Consider the following 24,909-nt stretch of genomic DNA (forward strand, 5'->3'; position numbering starts at 1 on the left):
TTGTCAGCAGTTATCAAACATTTCTGGGTCGTCAAATCTAAGAATGATGTACGTTTAGAGTCCATCAAATAATTACCAAGTACTCTAAAAGTACTTGCTCTTTAACTATCATGAATCTTTTTGCATCTCAATTTTTCATTTAGATGGCATTAGGTTAAATAGAAAAATTAAGCATTTATTTAAAAATAACTAATCACATGAGATGAGCCATTCATAAGCTGGAAAGAAAATTTGTTGATATAAATAGGCATAGCATTATACTCTCACAACATACTTCATTTATACTTGTACCATCTCAATGTTCATATTTCTTTCCCCTCAAAATAGTGACAACAAACTTAGAGGGCTCTGCATGAATTTATTTCATCTGTAAAAATTTATTGATTCATGACATAATGTTGGAGGAACTCTAAAATAAGCAGCATTTAAGCAATGATTGGAATTTTTCTCAGTTTCGAACAGCATAAGCTGAATTCTCGTATTTACCATTCCACCTGTTTGAAGTTAGAGAGAAACTTTTTGTTATACAACAGATGAATTTAGTTTAAAAATTAATACTTATTGAACCAAAACTCAAACTCCAACCAACCTGCTTTCCTCACTTTCTGGAATATGCAGCTCCAAATTCTGCTCAAATGGCTGAAAGATCAACTCCAACTTTGCATCTTCTACTTTGTCAAGTGATGAAGGTTCCCACTGAACAAGGTTGTATTTTAGTATTATAAAACACAAACAGAAAGAATGATACTTTTTTGTCAAAATAAATAACAATTTTGGACTTATTTTGCTAGTAGTCATTAAATTTTGAGTTTAAAGTTTATATTTCTCTCTAGCATATAACTAGCATGATAGGAATCTAAATATAAGTTGAAAGTCTACATCGAGTAAAAATAAAAAGTTAAATAATATATTAAGAAAAGAAACTTATTGCTTTAAAGTTTTTGTTTGGAATGTTTCACGATCTTCTAGATGGTTGACTCAAGCTTTACAAGTGGAAACAAGGATGCAAATTTTGGTTTCCCAAAGAATACTTATACTACAGATTTTCATCTATGAATTTGAGAAACAAAAACAAATAACTTAATTTTCCTTACGTATATAATATATTTTTATTATTAATTATAGACTTTTTCTAAGAATTACCTTGTAAACTACTAACTGGCCTTTCTCTAAAGAGTCAAGTTACAGCTTTCAACTATGCTTTTGATTACTAAGATCAACCACAGTGGAAAAAGAAAGAATATAGAAATTAATGAAGAATAAATAGTGCACGTATTGACAGACTAAAGACTTTTTACACTGTTGTGAATCACAAACTACTATGCATGAAAATTTTGTTAATTTCAATGATATTTTAAAAGTTATACTAAAGGTGATTTATGGATGATTAATCGTGTACTGATAATCCATGTTTACTAAATTTGTTATGAATAACTTTTAATCCCTCTTTAACATGGAAAAATAGGCAATCCCATTAAATATAAAAGGAGCATGATGTTAGGAATAAAAAAGGAAGTCTAAACGGTGGCAAGAAGGAAGGAGGGAAGTAGAGGCCGAACGGTGGCCAGAAGAGAGGAGGGAAGTAGAGGCTGAACGGTAGCCAAAAGGGAGAAGGGAAGTAGATGCCGAACGGTAGCCAGAAGGGAGAAGGGAAGTATAAACCAAACGGTATCCGAAAGGGAGGAGGGAAGTAGAGGGCGAGTGGTATAAATAAACTAATACCGAACGGTAAATGAAAGGAGATGGGATCAAAGGCCGAACGGTACGTATACGCTAGTACCGAATGGTATTTAGTAAAAGCAGGTTGGGTTAGCAGAAAGGTTAGGGCACGAGAATGAGACACTATAAATAGTCTTTCTATAACTTTATTCAAGGAGGTTATTTCATTTTAAGTATAGACTAGGCATATTTGCCAGTGGAGGAAGATAGGCTTCCTTGGGGGAGATTACACTTGTAATTTTCTATACTTTATAGAATCAATAATATATACATACATACTTCCATTTATGTTGTTCTAGTGTTTGAGTGAGAAGAGAGAATAGATTTAGGTTACTCGCATAAAGTAACCTAACAATTGGTCCGACCATCCGAATCTGTTTCGGAGGAAAGAAGAACAAGTGAGGAGGATCGATAGCGAAGAAGAATGGAGGGGAAATTAAACGTACTTGAAGGAAGAATGGCGGCGATGGAGTCGTCAGTGGAGGAAGTGAAGGCGGAGGTGCAAGCGATGACTCTCGCATTCCAACGAGCTTCAAGATGACGCACCAGGAATCAACATAAGAGATCCGAAGGAAGACGTGATTCTGTCAACGCTAGACGTGAACAACGACCGCCGGAAAACTCGGAGGAGGAATCGAAAGAAGACAGAGGAGAAGTTCGACGCAATTGGAGGAAGCGCGTTGAACTACCCACATTTGAAGGTGCGGATCCCACAGGTTGGATCGTACAGGCAGAGGAATTCTTCGATCTCCAGAGCATGACGGAGAAGGAGAAGATGAAGCTCGTCTATAGATGCATGGAGGGAGGTTTGGTGAGCTATTTGTTCCGCTTCTGGCGGAAGAAAACCAGGCATCCGACTTGGAAGATGTTCACCGACACTCTGACGTGGAGGTTTGGGTGACTAAATCGAGGCACCGTTTGTGAGGAGCTGGCAGCGGAGCGACAGTAGGAGAGCGTCGACAAGGATATCCAAGAGTTTGAAATTCTGGTGCCGCATACATCGGAAAATCCATATCACTCCTTACTCTTTGTCTCTGTCGATCTTGGAGCTAGCGTTATAACTGGTGTTGAGGCTGTGGGGGCTACTGAGCGAAGATCAGATCCTTCCTCGGTGATTAATAATCAGTTGGGCCTTGAGTTGATAGTGTCGAATAGTGATTGCCCTCTTTATGACATAGTGATAGAACAAAACAATTCTGCAGATGGACCATTTGATTCCAAAAGGGGCAATTTTGGTGGGAAAAAAGATTGATGAGGAGATTTTGAGCCATCTTGAGAGGAGGGTTATGGATTGGCAGTTTGCTCATTTGGAGTCTGGTTGTGCTGATGATGCGTATGGGGTGTTTGGGGAGCTCATTGTATGATTAAAGGGAGTTACAGTTCCGTTGTTGAGTTTCTGGGAGAAGGAATTACAATTCCCTTGAACCACATTGTAACAAATGTGTCATATGGTAGCAAGGAGGTTGGTCAAAGCTATAAAGTTAAAGTTTCTACAACAAATGGCAAGGAGTTCTTTGGTAATTTTGTCCTTGTTACTGTTCTACTTGACTGTTTGAAGGCTGAAACTATACAATTCTTCCCACCTTTGCCACAGTGGAAATGTTCTTTTGTTCAGCGTTTTTGTTATGGAGCTCTAAATAAAGTGGCTTTGGAATTTCCTAGTGTATTTTGGGAGGAGGTTCTGGACTGCTTTGGAGCAACAGCTGAGGGGAGAAACAGTAGAGGTCATTGTTTTATGTTCTGGAATGTCAGGAAAGCAGTTGGGGCTCCTGTCCTTATTGCAGTAGGGGTGGGTAAAGTAGCCATAGATGGTCAAAACTGGAGCTCTTCTGATCATGTTAAACAGGCATTGAAGGTTCCCCTAAAATATTTTGAGCAGGACTCAGTTCCAGATACTATTGCCTATGTGGTGATTGATTGGGTAACCTGCCAAGAGCACACAAATACTGTTGGGGGTGCAACGATGAGTGGACTACGAGAGTCTGTTCGCATAATTGACATATTGAGCACTATAAATGATTATATTGCTGAGGTGGAGGCATTGGAAGCTGCATGGGAACAATTAGACACTGAAAAGGATGAAGGGAAGGATAAAATAAAGAGACTTGATGCAGTGAGGTTATCTAAATCTTCCCTTGCTAAGTCCATTTATGAGATGCTGGAAGTTAATAGAATCCAGGAACAATGGAAGAAAGTGGAGGAGGATTTGCCACCACCCAAGCCTCCAGACATGAATTGGAGGGCGCCACCTGGGAAGAGGAGCATTACGTCAAATAACAGTTCCTAACTTCAACCTTAAGGACAAGGTTGATTTTGAGGGGTAGAGTAATGTTAGGAATAAAAGAGGAAGATCGAACGGTAGCAAGAAGGAAGGAGGGAAGTAGAGGCCGAACGGTTGCCAGAAGAGAGGAGGGAAGTAGAGGTCGAACGGTAGCCAGAAGGGAGAAGGGAAGTAGATGTCGAACAGTAGTCAGAAGGGAGAAGGAAAGTATAGACCAAACGGTATCCAGAAGGAAGGAGGGAAGTAGAGAGTGAGTGGTATAAATAAACTAATACCAAACGGTAAATGAAAGGAGGATGGGATCAAAGGTCAAACGATATGTATACGCTAGTACCGAACGGTATTTAGAAGAAGCAAGTTGAGTTAGCAGAAAGGTTAGGGCGCGAGAATGACACACTATAAATAGTCTTCCTATAACTCTATTTAAGGAGGTTATTTCATTTTGAGTATAAACTGGGCATATTTGCCCATGGAGGAAGATAGGCTTCCTTGGGGGAGATTACACTTGTAATTTTTTATACTTTACCGAATCAATAATACATACATACTGTTAGGTTCCTAATTCAAGAACCTAAGGTAAACGCACACTAAACACCAGAAACTTCTGTATTACTCTCGTTATATTATCCACAAACACGAATACAAGGTCTGGATACAGCTAGAGAGCTTAACCTCCCCCCACAGGAATCACGCTTCCTTTACAACTCACACAACAACCTCTCTCTCTATTCAATTATTCACTCTTATATACTACCCATCCCGCCTTTCCTAACTGTTATTGCAGTTAGGCTAACTAACTTCTAATTACTTCTCTTTCTCCTCTCATATACACGTAACTTCCTAACATTACCCTCCCCTTCTTCATCAACCTTGTCCTCAAGGTTGAAATTAAAATCAGGATACTGATCTTGAATAGTCAACACGTCTTCCCACGTAGCTCCTTTGCTGCCACCCTCCTGCCACTGAACCAGGATCTGTTGTATTTTCTCATTCCCTTGCTGTCGTTGCCTCGTCCCCAACACTTTCACTGGCCAATATGTAGGCCCCTCTGCTTGTAGCTCAGTTGGTAGACCCTTCTCAACCTTCTTTGGTCCCACCGCTTTCTTGAGTTGTGACACATGAAAGACTGCATGTATACGTGCATTTTCTGGCAGCTGTAGTCGGAATGCCACTGGGCCCACCTGCTGTAGCACCTGGAAAGGGCCAAAGTATCGAGCTGCTAGTTTAGGATGTAAACGAACTGGTATAGATGCTTGCTTATGGGGTCTAATTTTAAGATAGACCCAATCCCCCACTTTAATGTCCACATCTCTTCTCTTCTTATTCGCTTGATTCACCATTAAATCCTGAGCACGACTTAGGTGAAATTTCAGTTGCCTCAAAGCCTCGTCCCTTGTCATGAGATCTTGTGCGACTGCCTCTACCACTGACTCCCCCGGTACAAATCTGTTCAAGGATGGAGGAGCTCTTCCATAGACCGTTTCAAACGGCGTGCATCTCGCAGCTCCCTGGTAGCTGGTGTTGTACCAGTACTCAGCCCACGGTAACACTGCATGCCAGTTCTTGGGCTGCTCTGAGCAAAAACATCTCAGATATCCCTCCAAAATCCAATTAATTACCTCGGTCTGTCCATTCGTGGCCGGGTGGTAAGCAGTACTCATATTGAGTTGTGTCCCCTGCATTCTAAACAGCTCCCTCCAAAACGTACTCAAGAACAAAGGATCTCGATCACTCACAATTGAGACAGTGACCCCATGTAGCTTAACAACCTCTCGGATAAACACCTCTGCCACCGTTTTAGCCGAATAAGGATGTCTAAGTTCCATAAAGTGTGCGTATTTGCTCAACCTATCCATCACGACCAATATAGCATCATAACCTTGTGATTTAGGTAGCTTTACAATAAAATCCATGGTGATCTCCTCCCATACTGCTTGCGGTATCGGTAGAGGTTGCAACAACCCTTGAGGGGAAGCTGCCATATACTTGTGCTGCTGACAAATCACGCATCCGGCCACAAAATCGGTGACAGCTTTCTTCATACCCTTCCAATAAAGCGACTGGGCTATCCTCCTATATGTTCTAAATACCCCAGAATGTCCCCCGGTATTCATTACGTGAAACTCAGCCAATAGTTTGGGAATCCAGGTAGATGTTTCGGATATTACAAGTCTCCCCTTGTAGTGCAGGCGGTCATTCTCTAGAGTATACGCCGCATGGCATTCGGGATCCCTCTGAATGTCAGCTATTATCTTTTTCAACGTCTCATCTCTTTCCACCTCCTTTAATACCTCCTGAAAATCCTGCCAGTAGGACCTGGATATCACTCGTAACTCTGCCTCCTCCATTTCTCCTGCTTCCTTCCTTGATAAAGCATCAGCCACCGTATTGGAACTCCCCTTCTTATACATGATTTCGAAATCATAGCCCATCAACTTGGCTATCCAGTTTTGTTGGCTATATGTAGTAATCCTTTGCTCCAATAGATACTTTAAACTGCGTTGATCAGTATGCACCACAAACTTCCTCCCTAGTAGATAAGGTCTCCAGTGTTGGATGGCCAACACCAACGCCATTAACTCTTTTTCGTATACCGATTTGTTCATGGAAGCCTCGGACAGTGCTTTGCTAAAAAACGCAAGGGGTTTCTTGCTTTGGGTGAGTACAACTCCTATTCCCCCCTCCTGAGGCATCGCATTCAACGTGGAACTCCTGATTAAAATCAGGCAAAGTTAAAACTGGTACTGTAGTGACCGCCTTCTTCAGTTCTGCCATGGCGTGACTGGTTTGCTCTGACCATAAAAATTTGCCTTTCTTCAACAACTCAGTCAAAGGCTTAGCTATTTTTCCATATCCCCTCACAAATCTCCTGTAATACCCCGTTAAACCCAGGAATCCCCTTAATGCTTTCAGAGTCTTCGGTTCTTTCCATTCTACCACGACCTTGACTTTGTCCCCATCCATTTCAACTCCTGCTTCTGAAATTTGATGCCCCAAGTACGCTATTTTCTTTTTCCCAAACTCACATTTCCTTTTGTTAGTTATCCAGTCACTTCCTTCTAATACTTCCAACACCAGATTTACATGTCCCAGGTGCTCCTCCCAGCTGGCACTGTAAACTAAAATATCATCGAAGAAGACCAATACAAATTTTCGTAAGTACCTTTGTAACAGTTCATTCATCGCATTCTGGAACGTTGACGGTGCATTCGTGAGACCGAAGGGCATTACGAGGAACTCGTAGTGGCCCTGGTGAGTCCTAAATGTCGTTTTGTGTATGTCCTCTTCCCCCATTCTGACCTGGTGATAGCTGCTTTTAAAAGGTCGATCTTCGAAAAATAAGCAGCCCCTCTCAACTCGTCCAAGAGCTCTTCGATGACAGGGATGGGAAATTTGTTTGGAATCGTCGCTCGGTTTAACGCTCGATAGTCCACGCAAAAACGCCAGCTTTTATCTTTTTTCTGTACCAGTATCACCGGACTGGAATATGGACTCGAACTGGGTCGTATTATTCCCGCTCGCAGCATGTCAGCCACTTGCCTCTCGATTTCGCCTTTTAACAGATGTGGGTAATGATAGGGGCAGACATTCACTGGGTTTTCTCCTTCTTTTAATGGTATCCGGTGCACCAAGTCTCGAGTCGGTGGTAACCCCTGCACTTCTCGAAAAACACGGTAGTGCTTCTGCAGAAGCGTCCCCATCTCTTCCCTCTGTGCTTCTGTCAAATCCACCTCTTCTTCCCAGTCCAGCTCATTCTCCACTCGGCCTAACTCCCAAATAATCAGCCATGACTCAGCATTTGTCATTTTCAACAAAGCGTGTGGCTCCACCAGCTGTCGGGTTAGAGCAGGATCTCCATGTATCACCACCCTTTTACCCCCCGTGCAATACCCCATGGTCATTGCCCTCCAATTTAACACTACTTCACCCAATTTTTCTAACCACTCCACCCCCAATATAGCATCGACTCCGCCTAACTCAAAGAGATGGAACTTCTCTTCAATCTCCGCCTCCCCCAGAACAACAACGACTCTCTCACAGCAACCCCTCGTGATCTTTCTCTGTCCATCCCCTAGACTTACAGTATACGGGGTCGTATCTGTAATAGTTAGTTCCAACTCCTCCGCCAACCTCCGATTAATAAAATTGTGACTGGCCCCGCTATCAATGAGGACCAACACCTCTCGGTCTTCGATCGTCCCCTTCACCTTCATTGTTCTAGGTTGAGTTAAACCCCCCGCTGAGCACGCGGATAATTCCATCGATTTGACTTCTTGGTCGGTTTCATCATCGTTGTCGTCCTCCTCATCCTCCGCCAGCAACAAAACTCTCAAGCTCCCTTCGGCACAACGATGGCCCGACGCAAAAGGACCCCCACATCGGAAACAGCGTCCTTCTTCCCTCCTCTTCAGATATTCGGGGTAAGGTAAGTTGCGCACCGCTCGCGCTCTGTTATCACCACCTCCGACGGTACTTCCCCTTACACTACCACTTGTCGTCCCTCCTTCTCGTCTGTTCGCGCCACTGTTCGCCGTCTCCCCCGGTCGATTCACCGATGACCGATCGGCATCTCCTCGAACGACCGCCGACGAAACCCGCGTACTCGTGGTGTTCGGCCTAAAGCCATTCCACACCCCTCCCCGCGCTTTGAACAGGGCATCCTCCACGTCCCGTGCAATTCTAACCGCCACCATGAGTTCTTGGGGGTCTTGGATACGAACCTGTCCCTTAACGTCCTCTCGTAAACCCGCGAAAAAAAACCCCAATACTAACTCTTCCGCCAATCCATGGGTTTCGAAATTTCTGACGTATTCTTCTACCGTTCCCTCCTGTCCTAGCGTCGCCATTTGTTCGAATACGGTTCCTCTGAAACCTCCTCCAAACCGATTCAACAATGCCAACTTCAAACCCGTCCACGAACGATCGGTTGCCTTATCTTTCCAGACCTTAAACCAATAACTTGCACTATCTTCCATGCTAATGTAGGCAAGTTCCACCTTGTCCTCCTCCGCTACCTTCTGGATGTCGAAGAAACGTTCTGCCCAACTAATCCAATTGTGCGGCTCCATTCCCTCAAACGCCGGTAGGTCCACCTGTTTCCGCCAATTCTGTTGGAAGCTACCTTGGTCACGTCTTTCTTGATTATCGTTCACTGAATTACTGCTTCCGTCAGACCTTCCATCTTGATTGTTCGCTCCTCCCATGATCCGCATCATCTGCTGCATGTCCCGTCGTATCGCAGCGGTTTCCGCCTTAATCCTTTCTACCGTAATTTCAAGGTTCTCCAACCTTCCCTCCGTTTTGCTCTCCATTTTCGTCAACCCCTTTCTCGATCTGGCAGGTCAAACCAAATGTTAGGTTCCTAATTCAAGAACCTAAGGTAAACGCACACTAAACACCAGAAACTTCTGTATAACTCTCGTTGTATTATCCACAAACACGAATACAAGGTCTGGATACAGCTAGAGAGCTTAACCTCCCCCTACAGGAATCACGCTTCCTTTACAACTCACACAACAACCTCTCTCTCTATTCAATTATTCACTCTTATATACTACCCATCCCGCCTTTCCTAACTGTTATTGCAGTTAGGCTAACTAGCTTCTAATTACTTCTCTTTCTCCTCTCATATACACGTAACTTCCTAACACATACATACTTTCATTTATGTTGTTCTAGTGTTTGAGTGAGAAGAGAGCATAGATTTAGGTTACTCGGATAAAGTAACCTAACACATGCATGCATGTTTTGGAAGAGAAGAGAAAACAGAGAGAGAATACCTTTGGAGAATTATCCTTGTCAATGGTAAGAGCTCTAATACCCTTTATTCATCAAAATGCAGAAAAACTTTGCTTCAGAATTTAGTAGGGAACAATTTCAAAATCTTTCAAAAAAATTGAGCACTGTTCTGTCAAAATTTGTTATATCAAACAACACCAGTTACCTCATACATATCCTCAGATATTGTAGCTCGAAGTATGTTCATTGTTAATCTGAAATCCCTTTTTAAGCATTGAGCTAGTGTTTGGCTTCTCCCTTCACGAACCTGTACATATCCAGGACAATATATATAGAAGCATGAAATTTGAGGAACAGCATGTAATTATTTCTTTGCAAGGCCAACTTGATTATGTATTTACCATTTCTGTTCTTTGTTCTGATTTAATTTATTATAGATTTGAAAGAGAATAGTTTTGAAAGCCTCGAAGGGAAAATTGTTGCCTTAGGATGTTTTGCATTTTATCAAGTCAGAAGAAAATTTTCTCAGGAGAAGTTTAGGAAAAAATAAATAATGCTACACTGTCATATGAGATTCCATATAATGTTTGGTTCCTTTTACCTCAAGTTTTATCTACCATTCAATGATTTGAAGAACTCAATATCTAGAATCCAGTCTAAGATCTTACAAAATTCATATAAGAAATCCTTACCGATCTTAGTGTTATTCTCAACGCAGTTGGTGATGATCTTTTCATTCCTTTCACAACTGCACCTATCCATCTATTTCCTTCTTTGTCTGCTTCAACTTCCTTCAGATTGAATTGCATAGTCATATATAACAGCCTAGAAAAGACTCAACATTAAATTAGAAAATAATATTCCTGTGAAAATACTAAGAAACTTACCAATGATTTTATAATTTCTTCTACAGAATCCTTTGAGAAGCACTCATTAATTGTTGACTGCCTACAAATCTCGAAAGTTTACTACTGTCTTGAGCATAGTGCAATTTGCTGGTAACAGCGAGAATAAAACCAGCTAGAAAATAAATAACAGATCATTCATGAAAAAGTGATTACTTGTTTAAGATACTCTCTTCATCAAGATTAACTTCTGAAGAAAATTCTTCAAGTACTGATCTTATGGCATTCTCATCACCAGAATTCAGGCTAATCAAGCGCTTCTCTAGCTCACCAATTTTCTGGTACACCAAAAATGTAAGCATCATCTTTCAAACTAACACTTAAAACACCTACTATACGTAACAAACAACAAGTGACTTGAACGCTGAGAAGCACTTTTAAGTGAAACATCCTGGTGCTTCTTTTACTAATTTTTCTCCTTTTTCATACAAATTTGACAAGACATTATTTCAATGGACCAATGTCCTGAGAGCAGTAAACAGAAAATGTAGACAAATCTATTAGAGCTGCTTACCATAGGCCTAAAACAAGATGAGGTTTTCTTTATAAACTGATAAGCATATTTGTTATAATTGAAATTCATTTTATTGAATTTTTCTTTTTTGGATGAAACTTTATGAAAAGAGAAAGTCATAGATTGCAGAGACTAAAGATAATCAAACCTCATAAAGGACAAAATGAGTTGCCAGTCCAGCAGCAACTATTTCCTTCCCACTCAACCTTCCTCCAGTAAGTGCCAAGAATTCACCTTTAACATTACAGTAATTTCTTCATTTTTATAATCATTTATGCTAAGTATAAAATTTTAAAGACACTTCTACTGTTATAGAAGAATGAACAGCTAGGAACATAGAAGTGTAAGGGGAAATTTTAAAAACAGTAAAAGGAATTCTTTGAGAGAGATTGTGGTTACCCAAATGCCCTGGTAAACGAGAGTGATAGTATGAGAAGCCACAATCAGTATGAAAACCAAAACTTGCTTCAGGAGTGGCAAAAACCTGTCCGAGCATTGTTAGAACACACCACAAAAAAAGTTAAGGATGAGGATTTGACAATTATGCCACAAAAGATTTAGAAAATAAGTTTAATTTAGATGTATAGTGAGCACAATGATTTTTACTCTGTCCACAATCAAAAATCACTTTAAATATAACAATTTAAAGTAGTTATTATAAATACTCACGGTCTTTTCTGTTACAACTGAAAACTTCAAAGGGACCATTAAAGCTGCACCTCCACCCATTGAAATTCCATGAACAAGAGCAACCTGTTATAATATAATAAAACCATTCAAGAAAACATGAAATTTCACTAAATTTTCAGAAGTACATTTTGCCTTAAAATATTCACGAGAGTGGAATCAAGCTCTAAATCAAACCTGGGTTTTCTTGTAGGTACTAATGTGGTAGCATAACCAGTAAAATCTATAGACAACTTCAAGACAGGCATCCTCTGTGAAGAAGAAATGAATTAATCTTGAAGTGAGATTATTGGGTGAATTCTCCAAGATATCATCTACTATGAATTTCACTGAATAATAACTTCTTAAATAGAGTGTGTTTCACAGTGTATTGCTAGGTATTTTCCTATAGTAAAAAGGAATGTGAACTTGTTTTCTCTAAAATACTACTGAGAAAGATTCATTTACTTGTTTTTCTGCCATCATAGAACACTCTCAGATCCCCTCCAGCACAAAAAGCTCGACCAGCTCCCTGGAAGAACAATAGCACAGCGATTAAGTGTGAAGGTTCAGTTTATGGCTAAATCTTCTTTTGGAACCAAAATAGTAAAATAATAGATTTTAATTTTGATACTAAGCTATCTATATTACCAATCAATTAGATATGTTCTTTAAGAATAATTATTACAAAAGTCATCAAATTAATAATACAGATAACGCATGATTATACATTAAATTGAACAAATAAATAACAAGTAAAACATCAACCTTTATGATAACTAGCTCTGCATTTTCATCCTTCTCCCACTTTTCCAAATATGTTGCTAGCAGAGAAACCTGAAACCATTTCAGCAATTTTCATCTTTTCTTCCAAGCTAATAATATTGTTGCAGCAATAAATGAAGGAAATTTTTTGAAAGTTGAGCTAACTGGATCTACCAGTTCAGGTGAGATGGCATTCAACTGTTTCGGCCTGTTCAAAGTGACCACTCTTACATGATCTATCTCCTTTCCAACAACAACCTTAACATCAAAACCAACAACAACTATGTATTATTCTTTAACACCTTATCTTATTTTAACAGAAGTTGCAGAAACCCATTTTTGGCGGTAGGTAGCAATTACAAACACAGTTTTTCTTTTCTACCGAAAAAGCACCAGCATGTCAAAAGAGAATGAAACTGATCCATCAAAAACAAAGATTGGAAGCATGATTCTGGGCCTACCTGTTCATCTGGCACTGCAGAATTTGGTGCCATTGAGGTGAATACTGCACAATCAAACCTGAAATGACATGTTTAATCAAGTGAACAAATTTTATACACAAAAAAAGACATTACATTATAATATAGTAAAAGAAAATAGAGTGAGTGAATCTAAAACTAACAAGTCAAAGTTTACCTGTGTTAAGGCTGGGTATGAAGTAGGAAAGTTAGATTGAACAAACGTAAATGAAGGAGCAGGATGATATAGACACCAAATTTGAATGATTATTTCTTGGAATAAATTAGGGGAAATTGTTTTTCATTACATTTATTTTTAAATAAGTAAAAAAGTTATATTTTTTTCTTTTTTGTTCCTTTAAGAAAATAAATGAAGAAAAAAATGTACTCCTTTTTAGTTCTAATGATTTAAGTATCATATTTTATGTATTTTTACTTATTTAAATGATTATTTTCTATCTATTTCAGTTGCTTTGGCCAGTGCCTTTCAAGAAATTAGGAAGAAACATGTCATGTCTCACTATACATGTTTAAGACTTAAATGATACCAACTACTAAATATTCATTTATCCTATTATATGCATACATTTCATTTTTTTAATTTTTCCTTTAACTGATGATTTTTTATAATTAAAATAATTATTTTACAGATTTTATTTTTTAAGTGGTCTTTTTTTAATTATTTTTTTCTTTTCAATTTAACCATTTTTTAATTTATCCACTTTTAAATTAAAATAATTATTTGTAATATAAAATTTATCTACAGAAAAAATAAAAACTAATACTAATAAAATTGTAAAAATGATTTATATTTGTAACATCCCAATTTAGTAATATAAAACTACTAAAATAAACATTACATAGATAATGATATAACAAACTATAGATTTGCAAAGAATAAAATTCTTCACCTGGAGGACCAAAAGCACAACTTACACTTCAAACTTCTCATCTAACTTCCTATTTAGCCAATTGAAAAGATTACATCCCTAAGCTCACATCATTAAGGTGATCATCGCAAAAGAGGAAACAATACACAGACAGACAAACAGAGAAGCAAGGGTGAGCTAAATATACAAAGATCATACTATTACAATAACACACAACATTCATGTTTAATTCAAGTAAACTAGATCACACATCATAACATGTTATACTTTAAACTTGACTCGTCCGGACTTAGAATGATTGTCGAGCTATGACGAGTCGTGCACTCATGGTGGCTTCTACTGCTTTGCAAAGCCATTGTCAATGGGTTTCACCTTACCATACTCACGAGATTAGTCTGTTATCACTCACATTGGGTCATACTAAAAACACCCAAGACTAGGACCTCCTACTACTCCTCACGACATTGATCAATCCTCTCTACTTGAGAATGAAAGACCATTGGAGTTTCAGGATAACCCCCAAGACTAAGCTCCTGCATTCATTCTAAACTTATTAAGGGCACCACCATGGATCCTCTCCTTGAGGATCATGGAATTACTTCCATAACATAGGGCACCACCATGTAACCTCCCTTTGAGATCCATGGAATTACGTCCATCAACCATACTGTCACTTTGAAACTTAACTCAAGACATGAACAACCAAATATCATAATACTATCACATTGAATCCAAACATATAACTTCACTGATCATACACTATCATAGATACTTCTACATCATTCTAATAATCAAAACATAGTTCAAGGTTATCAGAAAATAGGAATAAAAAGAATAAAAACAGGTTTTGCGCAAGTTGCTCAGCGCACCAAACTTGTTGTGCGAATAACAGAAATAATGGATTTTACTCACTCACATTCGCTCAGTGCACCAAGCTTGTGCGCTCAACTAAAGTCCATTCGCTCAACGCACCAAGTCTGTGCGCTTAGCTAAACTGAAAATTCTGGTACATATTATCATATCCTAAACCCTCGCAGAGCGCCCCAAATTCTCTATTCGAATTAAACTAGCATTTTCCCAAGCAACCACCATTCGCACAGCGTCCAGATTCACTATGCGAATCACCAAACAAAGAGCAACCCTCTCTAGCCATTCGCACAGCACACCAATTCGCTATGCGAATGCTCTGACAGAGAGCATCTCGCTAGGGTGACTCCCTATGCAAAACAATTCGCTCAACGAGTTTGCATAATCTGCAGAACGCAAATTCTGCAAAATTATGCAACTCACACACCCTTTACCATTTATAGTCATATTCCCCAACTTCTAACACCCTTAATTCGTGTTTTATACTTAATTAAACTTATCTAGATTATTTCAACCCTCCTTACTACAAATCTAGAGTGATTAAGACTCAAATTAAACTCTAAAACACCAATTTCCACAACTTAGGGACCTCATTCCAATTCTACTACTTTGCACCTATTTTTGACTAGTTTGATGACTCTAACAAGTCACAAATAACCTCCCTATATTGTCCCAACAGACTACAAGAGCCCTAGACTCCTAACTCTCAAATTCACTATCTCACTTCCTCCAAAATAACGTAAAACACTACCAATTCACTATGCTTTCTATCTAAACAATGTTGTAACAGATTTCACACCCCAAATCACTCCCAACCTAATCAATTACAGTAAATTAACTCATCCGCTCAGTTCATAACATCACAACACAATTCACAGATCTCACATTTCAACACATACCACACAATATACTTAAAAACGTAAAATACAACTCCAAACATTACACCAATTCAGAATTCAGTATACATACACCTCATGCAACCAATTTAAAGAAATATTCTAACTCCCCTTACCTCAAAGCTCACACAGCACAACTCACCAGAATGCTCCAACAATACCTCACACAGCAATGAACTCAACCAAACCCTACAAACCACCAATAGAAATCACATGATCCAGTTCAAGAACATGCGGAGAAAAGGGAAAACAGCTTACCCGACTATAACGAAGAAACTGATCATTCAGTTATGGAGCTCTTTACGCCATGGACGTCTGGACACCTCCTGATCAGAAATCCAACAACTTAGTGAGGAGGAATGGAAGAGAGAAGGCAGAGAAACTTGAAGAACCGAGTTCTAGAAAGAGATAAAAGGATTTGGCTAATGAAGCAGGATGTTCTAAAATTATATTTATACTGGTGAATGTGTTTTAATGTTAAAATCTGGTTGCATTAATGTAATTCACCTGTCACTTTTCTGATTCTAATTTTTCATGTCCTCACAATATTTACTTTTATAATGAAAATTTTCATTATTTTGTGTTATCATATTTCACTGATAATAACAATAATATATAATATAACTTTTGTTAACAAAAGAAGATTAATAAAATAAAAGAGAAATGGTATTGAACATATTTCCCCCATAATTTATTCAAAGAAATAATATAGTTATAAATTAATTACAAAATTCTTAGTGAAACGGAAAATGGTTTAATATTCTTCTTCGAAATTGTTAAGATGGTTTTGAAAAAAAGTGGTAACAAATGAATGAGTTCTAAAATGTAAAATAAAAGTTACTTAAGTTTGATTATTACTATAAAAAATATTTTTTATTAACTATGTTCATCCATTTTTTTGAAAACAATTTTAATAAGTACACTAAATAGTTTATCGAAATATATTATTTTTAACTATATTTTCAATTTTCTAAGAAATTTTTTAAATAAGTATAAAAATATATATAAGAAATACTTTCTATATTAGAAAATGATATAAGAAAAACAAAATTCATCCAATAGTGGTTAAGTTGATAAGCTATTAACTATTTTATTAAATAATAATATAATAGTTAGTTGCAGCAAAATTGGAGTGCACCTACCCATTATTAAGAGTAATACGTTATTTATTAAAAGTCGAATTCCACCTACCACGTTTGATTCCTCGTGGCTTTCACCAACCAAACTACTCCAAACTATAAATTTCACATTTCTTTTTAGCACAAGGTATTTCGCAAATGAAAAATGTAAATAATAAGCTTTATTCGGAAAATACTTTTTCTTCTAATTGTTTTGGTATTATTCACATGAAATTTATTAAATAAAAGAAAAATGAGTTAAAATGTATGCATTGTAAATTTGAAACAAGAATAACTTAATTTGACGAAGCGAATAACTTGCTTAATTTTTTCTTTCAAACAAAATTATTTTAGAATATAACTTGTTTTAAAATATTTATCAAATGTTTTAATTTTTTTTATGTGGGGGTTGAAAATGTTTTTTTAGGTCACTTTTCAAAATCTGCGTACTTTTTTTTAATTTATTTTGAAATTTTTTAACTAAATATGTTTCATAAAACGTAGCCAAAACGAGTCGTTATCTTATTTTCCTATGGATTAGAAAAAACTTAATTTACACAAAGTTAAATATTATATTGACTCATATTCACGTAAATCGGTTCCATGTAATTTTTTTTACTAAATTTGTTAATAGATTTAATTTTTTGAGTAGTTTTTGTTTTTTTTAGAAATCGTAAATTGATTCTTTAATTTTTTTTTTATTTTAATTGAGTCATTACAAAAAAAACTTAATATACGAAAAATATTTGTCAATAAATATCAAAATTTGTCTTTTTCGATAGATTATTGATGAATCAAAATTTGTTAATAATTACATTGTTGAAAATATTTATTGACGAATTACGATTATTAATAATTATGATGGAAGTGTCATCGATAATTAAATAATCAATGATCGTAATATGTTGATAATGAAGTGACTAAACGGATTACATTATCGACGGATATATCCATTAATAAGATCGTAAAAAAATTTCAGAATAGATTCATGTGCAAGGAGTAATATTCCCTATCCACCACAATGAACCTATCATAATACAATTAATGTAAACCCAATAATTCAAACATTGTAGAAAAAATGTCGCAATTCAGACAATGCAATTGAAGATCATGAATGAAATCCATATCATTAAAAACATAGTTATAGTGTCATTCATTAAAAAAAACAAATAAGTATTAAAAGTAAATGTTTGTACACCTTAAAAAAGTACTAACAATAAGCATAATCATCTAAATCATTTTCTCCTTCTTCATGTTGTTGAGGGCATTGTTGGGGAGGTGGTTGTTGTTGGAGAGATGGTTGCACTAGCATGAGCTGCATTAGAGGGTGTTATTGTTAAGACAGTGATAGGGTGGGTTGAGACTGTCCTTTTTCAGGCAACATTCTCATGACCAGATTTTCCAGATTCTCAAATCGTTGTCTTAGTTTATCATAAGCTTGTCACAAGCTTGTAGTTGCTATTTGAGTTGGAAAAAGATCTCATCAGAACCGTTGGATGTAAATAGTTGGTGCTTCAATATACCTCTTCCAACAGTGCAATTGGTAGCAAGTTGTCTTGCCCCATTTAGTTGTCCTTTCTTTTTTCCACCAACGACATCCACCCAACATTGTGTTCTAATGATGTCATATCATTAGGACATGATCCCACCTTTTATCTGGCTTGTAGAGTCTAGATGAAAATTTTTTCTGTTAAATTTAAACAAAGCTTCAATACAAAAGGAGGAAATTTAAAAAGATCAAAATAGTACAATTTTGAAGTTTGTGAAACAATTTGCTTACATGTGTCCTCCGAGACCTCTCATCAACAAATAGGTTAGATCCCTTTCAAAGATGAGTTTGTTGAAAATCCTCATCAATGTGTAATGGAATACCACTTTAGAACCCTTCATGTTTTTGTATTTTACATTTTTTAGTGTATTGTACTTTTACCTTGTAAGGAGCATGGGTCTTATAAATACCCATCTCCACCATTGTATTGTCACTTTTGAACATATTGAGAATTGAATTTTTGAAATCAGGATTAAAACCTTTTCACTAAAATATTGTTCACAAATTACAATGAAATGAAATAACAAATAAGAATAGTAAGAACTTTCCTTCGACAAATGAACTGGAAGTAAACTACTCAGTCAACTTGAAGAGAACCGCTCTGACCAAAACACACAAAGAGTGAGCTTCTCCTATTCACAAGACTTGACAAGAGTAAACACTATCACTTGAGAACTTCCTCAGACAAACTGTATTCTCAAATGGCATAAATAGATTCTAAAGGAAGTTGACAAAAGTATATATAGCCTGCTGGTCAAAACTGAAAAGACATATTACAACTGCTAGTAATAATCGATTATTGTAAGTGATAATTGATTATCTGCGAGACTTGGAACAGTTAAGATATTAACTCTTCATACGGTCAACTCCATTTCTTCACCTCCTTCCACCGTTCAACTTGAGCCCTCATCACCTTTTGTCGTTCGGCTCGATTCCTCACTGTCTTCCATCGTTCTACTCTAACTGCTCAGTCTTGGTCATACCTCGCTTGGTCTCGTTCATGCCTTCCACCGCTCGGTCCTAACTGCTCGGTCTTGGTCATACCTCGCTTGGTCTCTTTCATGCCTTCCACCGCTCGGTCTTAACTGCTCGATCTTGGCATACCTTGCTTGGTCTCGGTCATGCCCTCCACCGCTCGGTCCTTCTTTTATTGCTTTATGTTATCTTCTGTTTTTCTTCTTTCCTCTGTATATATATAAGCACTGGCTTATATCCATTGTTAGGGTATCTTTGTGATACAAGAATTCTTTTAAACTTAATACAACAAGGGTATTCATATTCTTTACTTTGTAACATCATCAAAATCATTATCTTCAAAACATTAATGCTCTTCATTGGTAACAATCTCCCCCTTTTTGATGATGATAAAAAATTATTTGTTTAAAAGTATCTTTTGAAAATCTACACAAATTTTAAGCTAACAAACACAGAACAAGTTAATAGCAACTACACCAGAAGTGTTTCTCCCCTTTTTTTATCATAAGCAAAAAGTAAGGGAAAGCTCTCCCTTAAGCAAAGAAAGATGCAATTCAAATATTATAAGAAGAAAAAAGTAATTGATCTAGAACACAAATATATAACAAGATATAACAAGCTCATATATCTCCCTTCTCAAATAGGTACCGATTATCACAAGATTATGACATAAGATGTTAATAAAAAAATTTCTCCCCCCCCCCCCCCCCCCCTTTTTTTAAAAATCTAATCTTTATGCTCTCCCAAAAATTAGTTAATTAAAAAAGAATTTAGATCCATTTAATTCATTAAAGATTACTCTCCCTAAATGTAATACTAGAACCAAAATTGACAACTTAGAAAGCTAAAAATTGAATCAAGCAATTAAAAACAGTTTCTGAAACAAGTAGGCACTCAAATTGAACTTAGGAAATGATCTAGATTTAATTAATAAAGCAAAGAACAACAAAGCTAGTTGAATCCAAAATCAAATTCACCTATCAATTTTTGAATGCCTAAACCAGAAAATCAACACTAGACTTCAACCTCCACCAAAAAAATTAACTTAAAAATGGTGGTTCAAAAGGTGAAAATGCACAAATATAAGTGTAATTCGAATTAGACCTTTTCAACAGCTTTTAAACAACAAATTGGACTTGATTGAACTATAGATTCACCTAAAATGATAGTATCTCAAAGTTTGTTCTCTCAATAGTCAATAATGCATTAAATTTGAACAACCTGACCACCAAATTCAAATTTCAGAAAGCCAACTAACCAGCTAGTATTTTTAGAGACTCAATAGATTTAAGATGGACCGAACTAAGTTGGAAAGTGAACCTTAGCATAAATAAATCATAAATTGACTTTCCATTAGAATTAGCACAGTGAAAAGCTAACAATAAGACTAAAACAGATTCTTAATTTTATTTTTTTTATGTTTTAACTTAAGATAATCAATTATCAGTTTAAATAATTGATTATATGCGAGCCAAATTTTCAAAATTCATATTTTGAGACCGAGATAATCGATTATTACCCTTGGTAATCGATTATTTACGTTAATTTCTGAAAAATGTTATTTTTACTTTGTTTGGACACTTAAGACATGTTTAAAATTCAAAAATCATTTTAAAGCTCTTAAAAATTACCAGGATACCATAAATGTTTCTTTTCCATTTGAAAAATTAACCTGCAAAACAAAACAATAGAGTTTTGGTCCCCATAATCTCATTTAGGTCCATTGAGGTTAGAGATATAACAGGAATCCAAGTATATTTTTCATTAGGAACATCAAAATGTTTGATTCTACATTTGTTAGAAGTGTGTCCCTTTTTCATGCAATAAAAACATGTGACAACATTTGAATTTCTATAATAGACAGTTTCTCTTTCAACCCATACCCTACGGGTTCTTCCAATTTGATTGTTCTTTTTAAGCACATTCTTATTTTTGAAAGACCTCTTCTTAACTTCATTATTTATACAAGATGCAGATTGTGTAACCTTCTTAAGAAAATTTTCTAAAATATCAATATTAAACATATGACTTTTGCATGATAGACATTCAATAGGATGTTCAACATTTGCAGACTCTTTCATTTCTAAATTGCAGATTTTATTTCTTAAAATAACTTCCTCATCTAATGCCTTCTTATATTTAATTTGCAATTCTTTAAATTCCTTTTTCAAATTTTTATGAGTAGCATTCAATTTCTCATATCATTTAGCAATTCAAGAAAAGCTTTTTGTAAATCAAATTCACTAGTGTCAAGGCTAGAGCAACTTACTTGGCTTGCAGTTTCATCAACATTATCTATCAAACACAAGTTTGCTTCTTCAACAAAATCACTTGAGCTACTTGAGTCATTATCATTCCAAGCAATGTAGACCTTCTTCTTTTTGTGACTTTTCTTTTCCTTTTTTTCTTCATTTGTCTTGTTGTTTGAACAATCGGATTTTATATGGCCTCTTTCACCACATCTATAACATTTGAAGCAATCAACTTTGTCCGAGCAGGCATGCTTTTTTATTCCTTTGCCTGAAGTAGTTTGTACGATCTTTTTAGACTTTGCTTCAAGAGAGGAACATTCCATGATTATCTCATTTGTATCTAACGTCCACATTTTGATATTTGATCTGTAGCACTGTGGATGTGTGTAGAATATTGTCTCGACTATTTTTGTTTTCGAGAGAAGCCAAATACTTAATCCAAGTATTTAAGCATTGAGCGTTTAACTCAATCTCTATTGGCCATTGGGACGGGTGATAATGTGTTTTCTTGTCAATCCAATTGGTGTCGAGAGGCAAGGTTGTTATCACATCAGCTTGGTTTTTGCCAAGAGGCATGATGGTCTTACACGTGACATCTTGAAAGGGTGTTACAAAATTCATATGGAGGATAATGACATAACTAAGACAATGTTTCATATTCACAACAATCACTACAAATTTTTGGTCATGACATTTCACCTTACCAATGCCCTACCCACTTTTTAGGCCACCATGAATTGAGTTTTTTTACCATTCTTGTGTAACTTTGTTATTATTTTTCTTGACGATATTTTAGTTTATAGAAAAAATTGGGAGGATCATCTTCGCCTAGTTTTGGAAACATTACAAACTCGTTCCATTTTAGCTATGCTTACGAAATGTGACTTTTGCAAAGACTCAATGCATTATTTAGGCCATGTTGTCTCAAATAAAGGTGTGGAGATCGATTATTCAAAATTTGACATTATTCTTTTTTGACCATTACCACACAATATTAAATCGCTACAAGGTTTTGTCTGTACCACCAGTTATTCTTGTTGTTTTGTAAAGGGCTATGCTAACATTGTCTTTCCCTCAACACAAATGTTGAAACGTGAGAGTTTTCATTGGATACCTGAATCTAAAATGACATTCAAGTTACTTAAGTAAGCGTTAACTTCGACATCAATACTCCCTCTTCCAAATTTTTCGTTTCCATTTGAGGCGAAGACTGATGCTAGCACAACGAGCATTGGCATGTGATTAGTGCATACTTATGATTTTTTAAAAGATTATTTTTATACTTTAAAAGATTGGATTTGTGTTTTAAAAAAAAATTAATTATGATTTTTTATAATTGTGTTTATTGAGCATGACATATAAAACCATGTTAAAAATAATATTTTAGTTGCATAAATATTTTTGTATATTTTGAAGTATGTCAGTGTAACTGCAACTAAGTTAAGTTCATAGAGGTATGAAAATAAGTTGATTAAATTCATGAATCATTAAAGATAAATCCAAAAATAATAATTAATCAAAATCACAAAAATATAAGTCAAACATTACATAAAAGAGGTAAGAAAAGCATAAAAAAAATTAAGTTTGGCTAAGACGGGAAAAGAGAATGGTCAACAAAAATTGTACGTTTTCTCTATTTTTTCAGAAAAGGAGTTTTGATAATTTTAAATGTTTATTATAAAGGGTAATTTGAAAACAAATATCTTAATTAATTATATCATTAAATATCTCGGTCATTAATGAAAACAAAATGTTGGATCTACTTTACCACTATTATATAAAACGATGTCCCAAACATATAAATATTCACAAATACTCGGTCATAAAACAATTTTTTTTTTCACATGACAATCTTGAAATGCATGTTTTATTACCTCAGTAGCATCTTGTATTCATTATTTATTACAATAATATTATTTACTGTTTCAACATAGAATTAGGCTATTGAGTAGAATTTGGATTCTATGCTGTTTTCTTTATGCGCCTTTAAATACAAATAAATTTAATAATTTATAAAATAAACTATTGAAATTGTTAATTAAGGTTGAAAATATTAATAAATGAATGAAGCGAAGAGAATATAAAACAGTTGGGAAAATTCTCTTATTTTTATGATTTCAAATCTAAATTTTTGTTCCCCTTTTAACTTTCAGTAACAAATTCATAACATAAAATTGTTTTTTATTCAATTGTTTCAAATTAATTATCATTATTTTTTTAACAAATTTCTACCATTTGAATTTTTTATCATTATAGATTTATTTATATTATAATTGTAATATTTATTATACTATTATAAATGAATAAATATAATTCAATTAGTAAAAAAGTAATTTATATTTTAATATCAATATTTTTTATATTATTATAATTAATTAATATATTTCAGTTATTATTTTAATCATATAGATTTTATTTATATTTTATATTTTAATATTTATTATATTACTATATTTGAAAAAGTGTATTTCGATTATTTTTAAAATAATTATTTAATTTATTTATATCAGTAAAAAAACATATATTTGGTGCACGTGTTTATTTTTTGTTTATTTTATAAATAATTTTTTATTATAAATAAATATTTTAATTTAAAAAAATAAATAAATTCAAAACAAAAATCAAATTAAATTTGAGAAAAATTATTTAAAAGATAAAATTAATAAAAGTATTATTCTAATTTAAAAAATAGTACTTAAAATGTAAAATTTATAAAAAAATTATACACACTAAAGAGAAAGACTCTTTATATAATGATATAAATTATATTTATATATTTAAGAAAAGTAAAAATTAAATTTAGAATTCGATTTAACATAATATATTCCTAAAGTGCAATCCACATTGAAAATTGGTGTGCCGGATGGCCAAATTATATGTCCAAACATAGTAAATAATGAATAAAATACGTAAGGAGTGCCACATGCTACCGAGAGAATAGACATTTTTTACTAAAATATAAAATATTAAGTTAAAATTCATTAAGTCGGATAAACACTTTTAACGAAATTATTAAGTCCAATATTTTTTTCCAGTTAAATTATTAAATTAAAGTTGGTTAGTATATTTTACAAAATCTTTAACTTAAAAGTTGATTAAGACAGATAACTAAATTATTAAGTTAAATTTCACTAAGTGAAATACATATTTTCAACTAAACTATCAAGTCAAATAATATACTTCATACCTAAATTAAATAAAAATTCCTTGGATGAACATATTTTTATTTAGACTTAATAGTACTAATTGTCTCTGTTTTCATTAGGTTTGTTCGAAATGGTCCTAATTTTTTTAAATTATTCAATGTTGTTCTAA

The 24,909-nt window shown here is 35.1% G+C and overlaps 1 protein-coding gene across 2 annotated transcripts; it reads right to left on the minus strand.

The window, feature by feature from the left end:
• Positions 1-214: 214 nt before the first annotated feature.
• On the minus strand, positions 215-13,324 carry LOC108343039 (3-hydroxyisobutyryl-CoA hydrolase-like protein 5). 2 transcript variants are annotated; one of them, XM_017581063.2, is made up of 16 exons: positions 13,226-13,324; positions 13,051-13,108; positions 12,764-12,847; positions 12,593-12,661; positions 12,293-12,356; positions 12,023-12,096; positions 11,828-11,911; positions 11,558-11,642; positions 11,307-11,392; positions 10,801-10,922; positions 10,627-10,687; positions 10,432-10,530; positions 9,945-10,046; positions 9,781-9,822; positions 590-696; positions 215-494 (listed from the first exon to the last, which is right to left on the minus strand). In XM_017581063.2, the coding sequence occupies exons 2-16, from the start codon at positions 13,081-13,083 to the stop codon at positions 449-451; spliced, it is 1,158 nt and encodes a 385-aa protein (XP_017436552.1). In that variant the 5' UTR covers positions 13,084-13,108; positions 13,226-13,324; the 3' UTR covers positions 215-448. The 2 variants fall into 2 exon arrangements, with proteins under 2 accessions (XP_017436552.1, XP_017436553.1); XM_017581064.2 differs by lacking the exon at positions 12,764-12,847.
• Positions 13,325-24,909: the final 11,585 nt, after the last annotated feature.

Source organism: Vigna angularis, chromosome 6 (genome assembly GCF_016808095.1).
Source record: "Vigna angularis cultivar LongXiaoDou No.4 chromosome 6, ASM1680809v1, whole genome shotgun sequence".
Taxonomy (NCBI): domain Eukaryota; kingdom Viridiplantae; phylum Streptophyta; class Magnoliopsida; order Fabales; family Fabaceae; genus Vigna; species Vigna angularis.